At 54.7% G+C, this 13,887-nt stretch overlaps 1 protein-coding gene across 8 annotated transcripts in view; it reads left to right on the top strand.

Annotated features, from left to right (window-relative positions):
* The window catches only part of LOC140389711 (uncharacterized), a 201,990-nt gene that overhangs the window by 106,412 nt on the left and 81,691 nt on the right, over positions 1-13,887 (top strand). For 6 of the 8 annotated variants that reach the window (XM_072474145.1, XM_072474144.1, XM_072474146.1 and 3 more), the window contains 2 exons: positions 10,367-10,552; positions 12,453-12,641. In XM_072474145.1, the coding sequence (XP_072330246.1) occupies positions 10,367-10,552; positions 12,453-12,641 (375 nt within the window). The remainder of the gene's footprint in view (positions 1-10,366; positions 10,553-12,452; positions 12,642-13,887) is intronic. The other 2 variants (XM_072474143.1, XM_072474149.1) reach the window with 2 other exon arrangements.

The raw sequence follows: 13,887 nt of genomic DNA, 5'->3' as shown, positions 1-13,887 counted from the left end.
ATGGCGGAGCACGCTTGAGTGGGTGAAACCAGAAAGAAAATGCTGGAAAATCTCAGCAGTCTGGCAGCATCTGTAGGGAAAGAAAAGAGCTAACGATCAAAACGTTTTCCAGCATTTTCTTTTTGGTTTCAGATTCCAGAATCCACAGTAATTTGCTTTTATCTCGAGAGGGTGAACTGCCTACTTCTGCTCCTAATTCCTATGTTCCTATGTTCCTCTGTGACTAAAGTTGCATTTGTTCCCTTGCTCCAACATATGAGATGGTTGTGGCCAATGCCCTCTGTGTTTTGCAGTCCATGAGGATTCTGTAAATACGGCTTACCTGCAAGTAAGTAAGTAAATAAAGTCGCCATAGTCCCAGATGACCATAGGCTGCTTCAGCCATGAAGCAGAAGGCAGCATGGATGATACTCTCTGGTGTGTGAGATGGGGTGTGCCAAGAGCTGAGAAGTGGTTGCTACTTGAGAGGTGTCCCATCATTCCTTTTGTCCATCATTCTTCTCAGGGTCCATTTAAACTTCCCGGACAGCTTTGAGTGGGAGAGTAGTTGGCTGCTCATCATTGGGCCATCAGGATGAGGCTTTGCTCATTGTGTTCAAGGAAACATGATGTGGAGATGCCGGCGTTGGACTGGGGTGAGCACAGTAAGAAGTCTTACAACATCAGGTTAAAGTCCAACAGGTTTGTTTCAATGTCATTAGCTTTCGGAGTGCTGCCCCTTCCTCAGGTGAATGAAGAGGTATGTTCCAGAAACATATATGTAGACAGATTCAAAGATGCCAGACAATGCTTTGAATACGAGCATTAGCAGGTGATTAAATCTTTACAGATCCAGAGATGGGGTAACCCCAGGTTAAAGAGGTGTGAATTGTGTCAAGCCAGGACAGTTGGTAGGATTTCGCAGGCCAGATGGTGGGGGATGAATGTAATGCAACATGAATCCCAGGTCCCGGTTGAGGCCGCACTCATGTGTGCGGAACTTGGCTATAGGTTTCTGCTCGGCGATACTGCGTTTTTCACGCATCCTGAAGGCCGCCTTGGAGAACGCTTACCCGGAGATCAGAGGCTGAATGCCCTTGACTGCTGAAGTGTTCCCCGACTGGAAGGGAACATTCCTGCCTGGTGATTGTCGCGCGATGTCCGTTCATTCGTTGTCGCAGCGTCTGCATGGTCTCGCCAATGTACCACGCTTTGGGACATCCTTTCCTGCAGCGTATGAGGTAGACAACGTTGCCCGAGTCACACGAGTATGTACCGCGTACCTGATGGATGGTGTTCCCACGTGAAATGGTGGTATCCATGTCGATGATCTGGCACGTCTTGCAGAGATTGCCATGACAGGGTTGTGTGGTGTCGTGGTCACTGTTCTGAAGGCTGGGTAGTTTGCTGCAAACAATGGTTTGTTTGAGGTTGCGCGGTTGTTTGAAGGCAAGTAGTGGGGTGTGGGGATGACCTTGGCAAGATGTTCATCGTCATCAATGACGTGTTGAAGGCTGTGAAGAAGATGACGTAGTTTCTCCGCTCCGGGGAAGTACTGGACGACGAAGGGTATTCTATCGGTTGTGTCCCATGTTTGTCTTCTGAGGAGGTCGGTGCGGTTTTTTGCTGTGGCGCGTTGGAACTGTCGATCGATAAGTCACGCGTCATATCCCATTCATACGAGGGCATCTTTCAACGTCTGTAGATGTCTGTTACGCTCCTCCTCGTCTGAGCAGATCCTGTGTATACGGAGAGCTTGTCCATAGGAGATTCCTTCTTTACTGTGTTTAGGGTGGAAGCTGGAGAAGTGGAGAATCGTGAGGTTATTCGTGGCTTTGCGGAAGTGCTGAGGTGACCGTCCTTGATGGAGACGAGTGTGGCCAAGAATGCAACTGATTTCGGAGAGTAGTCCATGGTGAGTCTGATGGTTGGATGGAACTTATTGATGTCATCGTGTAGTCGTTTCAGTGATTCTTCGCCGTGGGTCCAAAGGAAAAAAATGTCATCGATGTATCTGGTGTATAACGTCGGTTGAAGGTCCTGTGCAGTGAGTAGGTCTTGTTCAAACTTGTGCATGAAGATGTTGGCGTATTGGGGTGCGAATTTGGTCCCCATGGCTGTTCCGTGCGTCTGGATGAAGAATTTGTTGTCGAAGGTGAAGACGTTGTGATCCAGAATGAAGCGGATGAGTTGCAGAATTGCGTCTGGAGATTGGCAGTTGTCGGTGTTGAGTACTGAGGCTGTTGCAGCAATGCCGTCGTCATGGGGGATGCTGGTATAGAGTGCCGAGACGTCCATTGTGACGAGGAATGTTCCTGGTTCAACTGGTCCATGGGTGCTGAGTTTCTGTAGGAAGTCCGTCGCGTCGCGACAGAAGCTGGGTGTACCTTATACGATGGGTTTCAAGATGCCCTCGGTGTAGCCAGAAAATCCGGCAGCCGGCGTCGGTGCGGCGGGGCGGGATTCACGCCACCCCCTGCCGATTCTCCGACCCGGTAGGGGGTCGGAGAATCCCGCCCATTAATTTGTTGCCTGATCACCACAGAGGAACTCAGAAGGATTTTAAACTGCAAAAACGCAAAGGAATCCTGAATGAAATATTACAGGTGGAATTTATGATGGGCGGGATTCTCTAATAATGGGGCTATGTCCCCACGCTGGCGTGAAAACTGGCGCCAACCACTCCGGCATCAACGGACCCTGAAAGTGAGGAATTCTCCCCTTCCTCGGGGGTTAGGTCAGTGCCGGAGTGGTCCCCGCAGCTCCAGCCAGCACGGAACGGCCGGCAGGACTTTGCGCATGCGCGGAACGACCGGCGCATGCACGGGGTTCCCTTCTCCGCGCCGGCCCACGGACAATATGGCAGAACCAGCACGTCAGTCGATTGGCAAGCCCTGATCGCGGGCCAGGCCACCTTGGGCCACCTTGGGCCACCTTGGGCCCCCCCCCCACCCCCCCGGGTTGGATCCCTCGCCCCCTCCTCCAGGACGACCCCCTCAGACTCACCTTCCAGGTTCCGCCGTGTAGGACTTGAGTAATCCACACCGCCGGGACACGGCCGGACTCGGTGGCTACTCGGCCCATCAGAGCCCGGGGAATCGCCGGGGGGGGGGGGGGTCTGCTGTCAACGGCCCCCAGGAATACCGTGGCGCCCGAGAATCGGCGGAGGCAGAATCGGGAAGCCGGCGTTGGGGGGGCCGGGCTCGATTCTCGCGTCCCACTGGGATTCTCCGGCCCGGCGGTTTTTAAAGTGGCAGCTCAGAATGAAAACTGTCCTGAAGATTGTCAGCTGCACAAACCTGGGGTGTCATTCTCCGACCCCCAGCAGGTCGAAGAATGGCCGTTGGCCGCCGTGAATCCCGCCCCCGCCGGTTGCCGAAGTCTCCGAAGGGAGAAAAGTCGGCGGGGCGTTAATGGCGCCGCTGCCGTCGGAGAATGGCACGGGTCTGCGCAAGGCAGCCGATTTTGGGCCGGGGAGGAGGTTGGGGTCCGTGCCGGGGAGGGGGATGGGTCCGTGCCGGGGAGGGGGATGGGCGGGGGGGGTCCGTGCCGGGGAGGGAGATGGGGGGTCTGTGCCGGGGAGGAGGATGGGTCCGTGCCGGGGAGGGGGATGGGGGGGGGTCCGTGCCGGGGAGGAGGATGGGGGGTCCGTGCCGGGGAGGAGGTTGGGGTCCGTGCTGGGGAGGGGGATGGGGGGTCCGTGCCGGGGAGGAGGATGGGGGGTCCGTGCCGGGGAGGGGGATGGGGGGGGTCCGTGCCGGGGAGGGGGATGGGGGCCCGTGCCGGGGAGGAGGATGGGTGGTCCGTGCCGGGGAGGGGGATGGGGGGTCCGTGCCGGGGAGGGGGATGGGGGGTCTGTGCCGGGGAGGAGGTGTGGGGGGGGGTCCGTGCCGGGGAGGGGAATGGGGGGTTCCGTGCCGGGGAGGGGGATGGGGGGTCCGCGCCGGGGCGGAGGATGGGGGTCCGTGCTGGGGAGGAGGTTGGGGTCCGTGCCGGGGAGGGGGATGGGGGGTCCGTGCCGGGGAGGAGATTGGGGTCCGTGCCGGGGAGGGGGATGGGGGGTGGTCCGTGCCGGGGAGGGAGATGGGGGGGGGGTCCGTGCCGGGGAGGGGGATTGGGGGGGGTCCGTGCCGGGGAGGGGGATGGGGGCTGTGCCGGGGAGGGGGATGGGGGGGGGTCCGTGCCGGGGAGGGGGATGGAGGGTCCGTGCCGGGGAGGAGGTTGGGGGGGTCCGTGCCGGGGAGGAGGATGGTGGGTCCGTGCCGGGGAGGAGGATGGGGGGTCTGTGCCGGGGAGGGGGTTGGGGGGGCAAGTGAGTTGGTCCACCTGGCCAGGTGCCAGCCTCCAACAGTTGGACCCATGTGGTCCACGCCACCTGGTTGGGGGAAGGAGGGGATATGGGCAATGATGACATGTCGTCGTTTCCCCCCCCCCCCACCAGGCCGTCATGTTTTCCGATCATCCAGCGATGTTGGCCGCCGTGGCGGCAGCCGCTAATGTCCATGTTGCCCTGGATGAGGAGGAGGAGGAGGAGGAGGAGCGTGCCAGAGAGGCGGCGCAGGCTGCCGCAGAGGGGCAGGCGGCAGCCGCCCAGGCTAGAGGGACACCTGACCGACAGGACGAGGAGGGGGAGGAGGACGTCGCGGCCCCACGGCAACGGAGGCACCCGAGGGCGCCCCGTGTGTACCGGCCCCGGCAGTCATACCAGGACCTCACGGACCGGGAATGCAGGAGGAGACTCCGGATGAGGCGGGAAACCGTGGCACACATCTGCCACCTGCTGGCACACCTGTCACCGCGTGGCACTGGCGGGGGACACCCTCTCCCCGTGTCCGTCAAGGTTACGGTTGCCCTGAACTTTTATGCAACGGGGTCATTCCAGGCAGCGAGTGGGGACCTGTCCGGCATATCGCAGACATCGGTGCATCGGTGCATCCGGACAGTGACAGACGCCCTATATGCCATGGCGCACCGCTACATCCGCTTCCCTGTGGACCGGGCCAGCCAAGATGCCCGGGCCGTGGGCTTCTCTGCCGTGGCCGGGTTCCCCATGGTCCAGGGCGTGATCGATGGGATGCACGTCGCCGTGCGGCCACCTGCAGATAACAGGGCCGTGTTCACCAATAGGAAGGGGACCTATTCGATGAACATACAGGTGGTCTGCGACCACCGCATGATGATCCTGCAAGTCTGCGCCCGTTACCCAGGCAGTGTACACAACTCATACGTGTTTTCGCGGTCATCCATCCCCGGCATGTACGAGGGACGCCATCCCCGGCTGAGGGGCTGGTTGCTGGGCGACAGGGGCTACCCATTGCGATCGTGGCTGATGACGCCTCTACGGAGGCCACGCAATGAGGCGGAGAACCGCTACAATGATGCCCATGTAGCGACAAGGGGAGTGATAGAGAGGTGCTTTGGCGTGCTGAAGATGCGTTTCAGGTTCCTGGACCTCTCTGGGGGCGCCCTCCAGTATCGGTCAGATAGGGTCGGCCGCATCATTGTGGTGTGCTGCGTCCTGCACAACATAGCCCAGCAGAGGGGCGATGTGCCGCAGGCAGAGGAGGGCGGAGTGGAGGAGCAGCAGGAAGAGGCGCAGTCCTCCCCAGATGAGGGGGATGGGGGCAATGGTCAGGGCAGACGGGGTAGTCAGGGCAGACGGGTGGCTGTCCACCATTACCGGCTGGCCCAGCGGGCACGGGACAGACTGATAGCCGCCCGCTTCACTGACTAGATGGGCGTGGGAATCGGGTAGTATGGCTACAGACCGCACACCATGGCAACAGCCGACCACCCACACCCCCCACCCATCCACCCACCCAGCACCCTCACCCCCCTCCGCAACCTCACCCACCCCACCCGCATGCACACCACCCCCCCATTGCCGATCCACCTGCGGCACAATGGCCGGGCTCACACAATTGCGGGTGGACGCGTGTCTATTGCAGGCCATGGAGGATGATGACAACCCGCCCTGCGGTGAGCTCCTGGCTCCACATCGTTGGACTATGTCTGACCCATGGCCACAGTACCACCATCCACCCGGACCTTCCCTGCATGCGGCTGTGACACTGCAGTGCACGGTCCCGTCCTCTTCCCGGGGGGATGTTGATGGCGGCCCAGGGGGAAGGGGCAGACTCACCTGGGGCTGAGGTAAGACCACCCCTCACACACACACTTGCGCTCAACGTACATGACACCCCCGCACGCTTTGGACAGAGCACAAAGGCAGCTTCTGTAGGTGTAACATTGACTTTAATAAGCAAAGGAGTTCATGCACGTGCCCTAGCCCCTAAAACTCATCTGTGCCCTGCACCCGTGCCAACTTACTCAGTGTCTAATTGTTTGGCCTTACGGGCCCTTTGACTACGTCTACGTGGTTCCCCAGACGGTACAGCAGAACAGGAGGTGGACTCCTGTGATTCCTGCCCTCTGACACGGGATCCCTTTGGCGGCCGTTTCCTGGGCCGTCCTGGCCTAGATGGGCCAGGCTGCGGCCCGGGCGACTGGGATGGCGAGCTGCCAGCCTGTCCTGTCCGTTGCCCACTCGATGCACCTGGGACGGAAGGGGGGGAGTCCGAGGTGTTGCGGTGTTCCCGGACCTCCCCTACAGGGGGACCCAGGACGGACCACACCACCTCCTCCTCCCTCGGGGTGCCCGATGGCCCCCAGGCCTCTACATGGGTGGGGGATGCGAACGGACTGGCCATCCGACGCCCCCCCCGACATCTGGCGCTGCCAGTCCTGGAGGCCCATGCTGGTATCGACAGGGGTCTGCAGGTTTGCAGCCATGGAGCCCAGGGGGTTGGCAAACCCTGTCTGTGACAGTGCGACGCCGGCTCGCACATGGCCACTGGCGCCGATGCCCTCAGCGATGGCCTGCAGAGACTGGGCCATGGCCTGCTGAGACTGGGCTACGGCCTGCTGAGACTGGGCTATGGCCTGCTGAGACTGGGCTATGGTGTTGAGCGCCTCTGCCATCTGGCGCTGGCACTGGCTCATGGCCTCCTGTGAGAGGGCAGCCATGTCCTGGGCCACAGACCCCACCTGCACGGAAAGCCCCAGGCCTCGCAAAACGTTCCCCATGTCTGACACCGTCGCACCCATTGCCTCCACCGCGGACGCCACCCGTGCGGTGTCGGCCTGGGTGGCACGCATGACCGGCACCACTTCCAGCTCCTGGACGCGGGTGAATTCCTCCACCTGCGACTGCAGCCGCCGCAAGCCTGCCGTCACCCTCTTCGCTCGTCTCCGGGTCGGTGGTAGCATCGGATCTATGTGTGTGTGTGGAAACTCCAGGAGCCCGGGATCCATCCGGGCGGCAGATGTTCGCTTGGGCTGGGCTGCCCTCCGACCGCCCGGCCCCTCTGCTGCTCCTACCTCCACCTGCTGTACCGGGACGGCTGTGTTGTGCGCACCAGTGAGTGTACCAGACGCCTCATCACTAAAGTGCCCAACCGAGGTGAGTGTTTCTGCGATGGTGGAGGATGTTGGTGACATCAGTGGCGTTGTGTCGTGCTCTTCGTCCCACTCTGAGTCCATGGCACTTTGGGGTGGGGGTTCGTCTCCACCCATCCACTCTGAGTCACTGTCCGGCATTTCGTCTTCCTGGGTAGTGCTGTCCCGGGTAGGGGTGTCCTGGGTAGTGGTGTCCTGGGTAGTGGTGACCTGGGTAGTGGTGACCTGGGTAGTGGTGTCCTGGGTAGTGGTGTCCTGGCTCAGATGTGACGGGGGCCTGTGGCTGCCCCCCTCGTCGCTGGGTTGTCGCTCCCGCACGTGACGGGGGTGTCGTCTCCCTGTTGCTCCAGGTCTCTCCGTCTCCCGTGGTGTGCGAGGGGCATCCTGCGGGCGTCGCATGCCGGAGGGTCTGGGTCTCTCTGTCTCCCATGGTGTGCGAGGGGCATCCTGCGGGCGTCGCATGCTGGAGGGTGCGGGTCTCTCCGTCTCCCGTGGTGTGCGAGGGGCATCCTGCGGGCGTCACATGCCGGAGGGTCTGGGTCACTCCGTCTCCCGTGGTGTGCGAGGGGCATCCTGCGGGCGTCGCATGCCGGAGGGTCCGGGTCTCTCCGTCTCCCATGGTGTGCAAGGAGCATCCTGCGGGCGTCGCATGCCGGAGGGTCCGGGTCTCTCCGTCTCCCGTGGCCTCCGAGGGGCATCCTGCGCGCGGTCTGCATCTGCGGGGATGGTGCCTCGACGTTTGGTCCTGCGATACACAGTGAAGCATGCATGGTTAGACATCAGGCAGTGATCAGGTGATATGGGGGAGGGGGGATATGGGGACGGGGGGATATGAGGACGGTCTGTCGGTGGCTCACTTGCTAGTACGCCCCTGACCTCTGCATCAGCAACCTCCCGGTCGTCAGGTCCGCCAGCCAGTTCCAGGGCCCTTTCCTCGTGTTCGGTCAGTGGCCTCTCATCAGCGGGGCCTCCTCCAGTCCTCACATGCTCCCTATTGTTGTGTGCGCGCTTCTCCTGTAGCGGGGGGGGGGGCGGTGGGTGGGGGTGGTGGCAGGGGTAAAAGGCAACAGTGTTTGGCAGGTATATGAATGCACGCCATCGGTTGCGCGTGCATTGCAGAGGTTAAGGTTAGGGCTGGATTCACTTGGGGATATGGGGGAGGGGGGATATGGGGGAGGGGGATATGGGGGAGAGGGGATATGGGGGAGGAGGGATATGGGGGAGGTGGGGATATGGGGAGGGGGGATATGGGGGAGGGGGGATATGGGGGAGGGGGGATATGGGGGAGGGGGGGATATGGGGGAGTGGGGGATATGGGGGAGGGGGGATATGGGGAGGGGGGGATATGGGGGAGGGGGGAATATGGGGGATGTGGGGGTGGGGGGGATATGGGGAGGGGGGATATGGGGGAATGGGGGATATGGATATCGGGCAGGGGGAGGCTCACCCTGGCTGCTCTGACGAGGTCGTTCACCTTCTTGTGGCACTGGGTGCCTGTCCGTGGTGTCAGGGCCACAGCGGTGACGGCCTCTGCCACCTCCCTCCACAGACGCCGGCTGTGGCGTGGGGCAACTCTGCGACCGTGCCCGGGATACAGGGCGTCCCTCCTCTGCTCCACTGCGTCCAGGAGCGCCTCCACATCCCGTGACTGGAACCTCGGGGCTGAGCGGCGGCCAGCCATCCAGTCGGGTGTTCTGGTCGGGTGTTCCGGTCGGGTGGGGGGGAGCAGCGCGGCCTTATGAGCCGTCACGCCGTGCGGCGTGTATGATGCTGCATGGCGTGAACCACGTGCGCAAGCGCGGATCCCGTCACGTCGCTGCTAGCCCGTTTCGGGCCAGAGACTTTTGATCCATTTTTCCGGCGTGACGCAAGTCGGATTTGCGCCGTTTTTTGCGCCGATCGGCGGACTTTGCGCCGATAACGGAGAATTTCGCCCCTTGTGTCTCCAGTTTTCTCTCCAGTCCCTTTGAAGGAAATAAGTGAGTCGCTTTGTTTACGCTGTCCCCCTGCAGGGGCGGGGCTTGATGTAGTCGGCATCCGGCTCTACAGAGATTGGGGCGCCATCATTAAAGGGGGCCTGTTCAGAACTCAAGTTTCTCCCGCGCCCCGTCACGCACACTCATCAGGGGTTCCCTCCAGCTGGACAATCACTCGGGGTTCGCTCCAAAGACAATCATCGGAGGCTCTGTAACAGCATTAAATATCACTGATATTCACACCATCTGGAAAATCATCGGGGGATCCACCCCAACCACCACGGCGGTAGTATCACCAGCGTTCCTCCCCCTTAGTGCCAGTTTAACCCACTGTGCCTGCAAGCTCTCTCCTCACTGCGTGCTCCCCACCCCCATCACACATACATGGAAACCCCTGTCACTAATGGGGCTAGACAAGGGCCCACCCCTGAAACTGCCCCGGCACAGTGCCAACCTGTGCCAGGGCTCTGACTGGGCACGTATCTCTCCCACCCCACCCAACTACCCAAGGGCGACACTTGAATTTGTGCCCCTGGAGGGATTTCCTCGACTGAACCCCGTATTTAAAAAGCTGTTGTAAATCTCGCTGATCTGACATAATGTCAGTGAGGTATGAATGTTCACTGAAGAAGGGATCATGTGGTGGGGAGTCTGGTGATAATATTAAAAATTATAATTCATTTAAATGCCGTTCTTGCATTTTGTGGACGTGAACCACATGATGTCGCCATAGAGGGGCGAGGAAAATCAGGAAATGCGATCTCTCCGGAGAGAATCACTTTGCCCAATTCATTCCGGATTTTCGGTCTGCGTCTATGTTCTCTCTGACATCGATCGTAGGCTAAAAAGCACCCCTACATTTTTTCAGGCTTACCATCATACTGTATATGTAGTACAGGTTAGAAAATGTTCATTTTATATCTATAGACTAAAGTTTCATCTTGCTTACACAGTTACCACAACGGATCCTACAAACACTCCTGCTGAGACATCTTTTACACCTGTACTGTCAACAACAACCTCAATATTTACACTACCGACAATAGCAGCAAGTACAACAGAACCAACAACTATAGAGAGTTCCACTCAGCCACCGACAAGTGAGTCCATAACAACAGCATTCAGTTCAACAACAGGAGGTAAGAAGGAAGAGAACTTGTCAGTGTGAGGTGTTTTATACGCCATGTTCTGGAAAGAAATCTATTGCAGGGTAACATTTGATCAGAAACATAAGAAACATTTTTTAGTGTACACTCGTGTGAATATTGTCAACATAGAATGAAGAATAATATTGTATGAGAACATTATTGGTGAAGCTGCCAGTTTGAAATATGCCGAGCTCCTCCTGACACATGAAAAAAAGGCCCAGTCCAAAACGCCTTAGTTACAGTACCACATACTGCTTCATCTATTTTTTCTGACAGTCACACCAAGCATTGCAACAATGGAAACCATTTAGTTCTGCAAAATATAAATGACTGCATCATGGTCCTGAAATGTATCTTTAGTCACTTCAGTAACAACTTATACAGGTAGCAGCTCTTCACCATTCATGGCCATTACATGACAATTGCAACAACTGTTCAGATCAACAACAAGGCTTAGCTGTGAACCTGTCTCTAACAGCAATTTGTTGCTCACAGAGCAGGAAATAATGTCTACAATGTTTAGCAGCCTCTGGAGACAAAAGTCCTCAATTCAAGTCTCAGTTTTCAAAATCTTCTTTTGGGAGAATAAATCTCCCTGCTTGTAAAATTAGTTTTTCAGCTCCTGGCAGGTAACTGGGAGAATGCGCCATTAGAAGCTAGTTACACATGACTCAACAGGAATTAGCTTTATCATGGGCTTTAAACTATGAAAAGTGATGAAGAGGTGATGTTCACAATAAATTATTGAATTTTATGTTGACACTATCTGTTGTTATCGGCCAGGGTTTAGCGTACCCCAAAATGTATCATGGATTTCACCTGAACCATGACTTTTACGAGATTGTGGTATGAGGAGCACACGGCCAACTACAGGTGTGGTGCAGCAGAAATTTACAAGTCATTTTAAAAGCAAAACAATGTTTATTCTATGAACTCAATTAACCTTTTTAAAACATACAGTGAACATCTTAGCAACCATCAATTCAAATACACCCCCCAAAGAATACAACATTCAAAGTAATCCTTAAACTTTCCTTTTAACATCCATAAGACAAAAATCCTTTTTACAGAAGCACATCAGGTTTAAGTTCTCTACTGAGAGCAGTTATCACTCTGAATTCACCAAATGATCTAGAGATAGTCTTTAGATTGCAGCGAGATCGAAATTACACCTTCTTTGGCTGGCTTCAGCTCCAACACTAAAAGAAAACAAAAACACAGACACACCCAAGCTTTTCCTCAAAGCAAAACTAAAACGCAGAGCCAGAGCTCAGCTCCACCCACACTCTGACATCACTGCAGCCACTTGAGCAGACAAACATTTCTTAAAGTGACATTCCCATGACACCTCCCCCCAAGAAAGAAATAAACCATCAACTTCAAGATGGTTTCATTTTTCACCTTTTCACTTTCCTTTCAGAAATGCAGACAGTAAATATAATTTATCATTTCAAAAAAATAACACACACAAACAGGTATAATAATATAGTCCACTTTAGTTCTTCCTCCAACTAGAATCCTTCTCGATTGATAGACTCTTTGAACAAGAAGGTCTTTGCACGATCCATCCATTTCTCTATGCCTCGGCATTTCTCTTCACGGTCAGATACGTTAGTTCAATCTGATCAGAGTCCGTTGTAATTCTCCAACAAAGGAGCATTGGTCGCCGGAGGGGGGCGAGGAAAATCAGGAAATGCAATCTCTCCGGTGAGAATCAACTTTTCCAATTCTCTCTGGGTTTTCGACCTGCGTCTCCATTCCTCTGACAGCAATCACAAGATAAAACTCACCTCCACATTTTTCAGGATTACCATCATGGTATTTATGTTGGATCAGGTAAAAATAAGCTCATTTTATATTTCACGACTAAAGATTCATCTTGTTTCTACAGCTACATCAACTGATCCTACAAGCACTCCTGCTGAGACATCTGCTAGACCTGTACTGTCAACAACAACAACCTCAATATTTACACTCCCAAAAATAGCAGCAAGTACAACAAAACCAACAACTATAGAGAGTTCCACTCAGCCACCGACAAGTGAGTCCATAACAACAGCAATCAGTTCAACAACAGGAGGTAAGAAGCAAGGAAATTGTCATTCTGAGATGTATTATACGCTATGTTCTGGAAAGAAACCAATTGCAGGATGACTTTGACCAGAAACATAAGAAACATTTTTTAGTGTACACTCGTGTGAATATTGTCAACATAGAATGAAGAACAATATTGTATGATAACATTATTGGTGAAGCTGCCAGTTTGAAATATGCCGAGCTCCTCCTGACACATTTAAAAAAAGCCCAGCCCAAAACGACTTAGTAACAGTACCACATAATGCTTCATATATTTTTTCTGACAGTCACACCAAACATTGCAACAATGCAAAGCATTTAGTTTTGCAAAACATAAATGACTGCATCATGGCCCTGAAATGTATATTTAGTCACTTCAGTAACAACTTATACAGGTAGCAACTCTTCACCATTCATGACCATTACATGACAATTGCAACAACTGTTCAGATCAACAACAAGGCTTAGCTGGGAACCTGTCTCTAACAGCAATTTGTTGCTCACAGAGCAGAAAATATGTCTACAATGTTTAGCAGACTCTGTAGACAAAAGTCCTCAATTCAAGTCTCAGTTTTCAAAATCTTCTTTTGGGAGAATAAATCTCCCTGCTTGTAAAATTAGTTTTTCAGCTCCTGGCAGGTAACTGGCTGAATGCGCCATTAGAAGCTAGTTACACGTGACTCAACAGGAATTAGCTTTATCATGGGCTTTAAACTATGAAAAGTGATGAAGAGGTGATGTTCACAATAAATTATTGAATTTTATGTTGACACTATCTGTTGTTATCGGCCAGGGTTTAGCGAACCCCAAAGTGTATCATGGATTTCACCTGAACCATGACTTTTACGAGATTGTGGTATGGGGAGCACACGGCCAACTACAGGCGTGGTGCAGCAGAATTTAAAAGTAATTTTAAAAGCAAAACAATGTTTATTCTATGAACTCAATTAACCTTTTTAAAACATATAGCGAACATCTTAATAACCATCAATTCAAATACACCCCCCAAAGAATACAACATTCAAAGCAATCCTTAAACTTTCCTTTTAACATCCATAAGACAAAAATACTTTTTACAGAAGCACATCAGGTTTGAGTTCTCCACTGAAAGCAGTTATCACTCTGAATTCACCAAATGATCTAGAGATAGTCTTTAGATAGCAGAGAGATCAAAATTACACCTTCTTTGGCTGGCTTCAGCTCCAACACTAAAACAAAACAAAAACACAGGCACACCCAAGCTTTTCCTC

This window comes from Scyliorhinus torazame, chromosome 14 (genome assembly GCF_047496885.1).
Source record: "Scyliorhinus torazame isolate Kashiwa2021f chromosome 14, sScyTor2.1, whole genome shotgun sequence".
Taxonomy (NCBI): domain Eukaryota; kingdom Metazoa; phylum Chordata; class Chondrichthyes; order Carcharhiniformes; family Scyliorhinidae; genus Scyliorhinus; species Scyliorhinus torazame.
The sequence above is the reverse complement of the archived record's forward strand: the minus strand, read 5'-3'. Positions and strand labels throughout refer to the sequence as shown.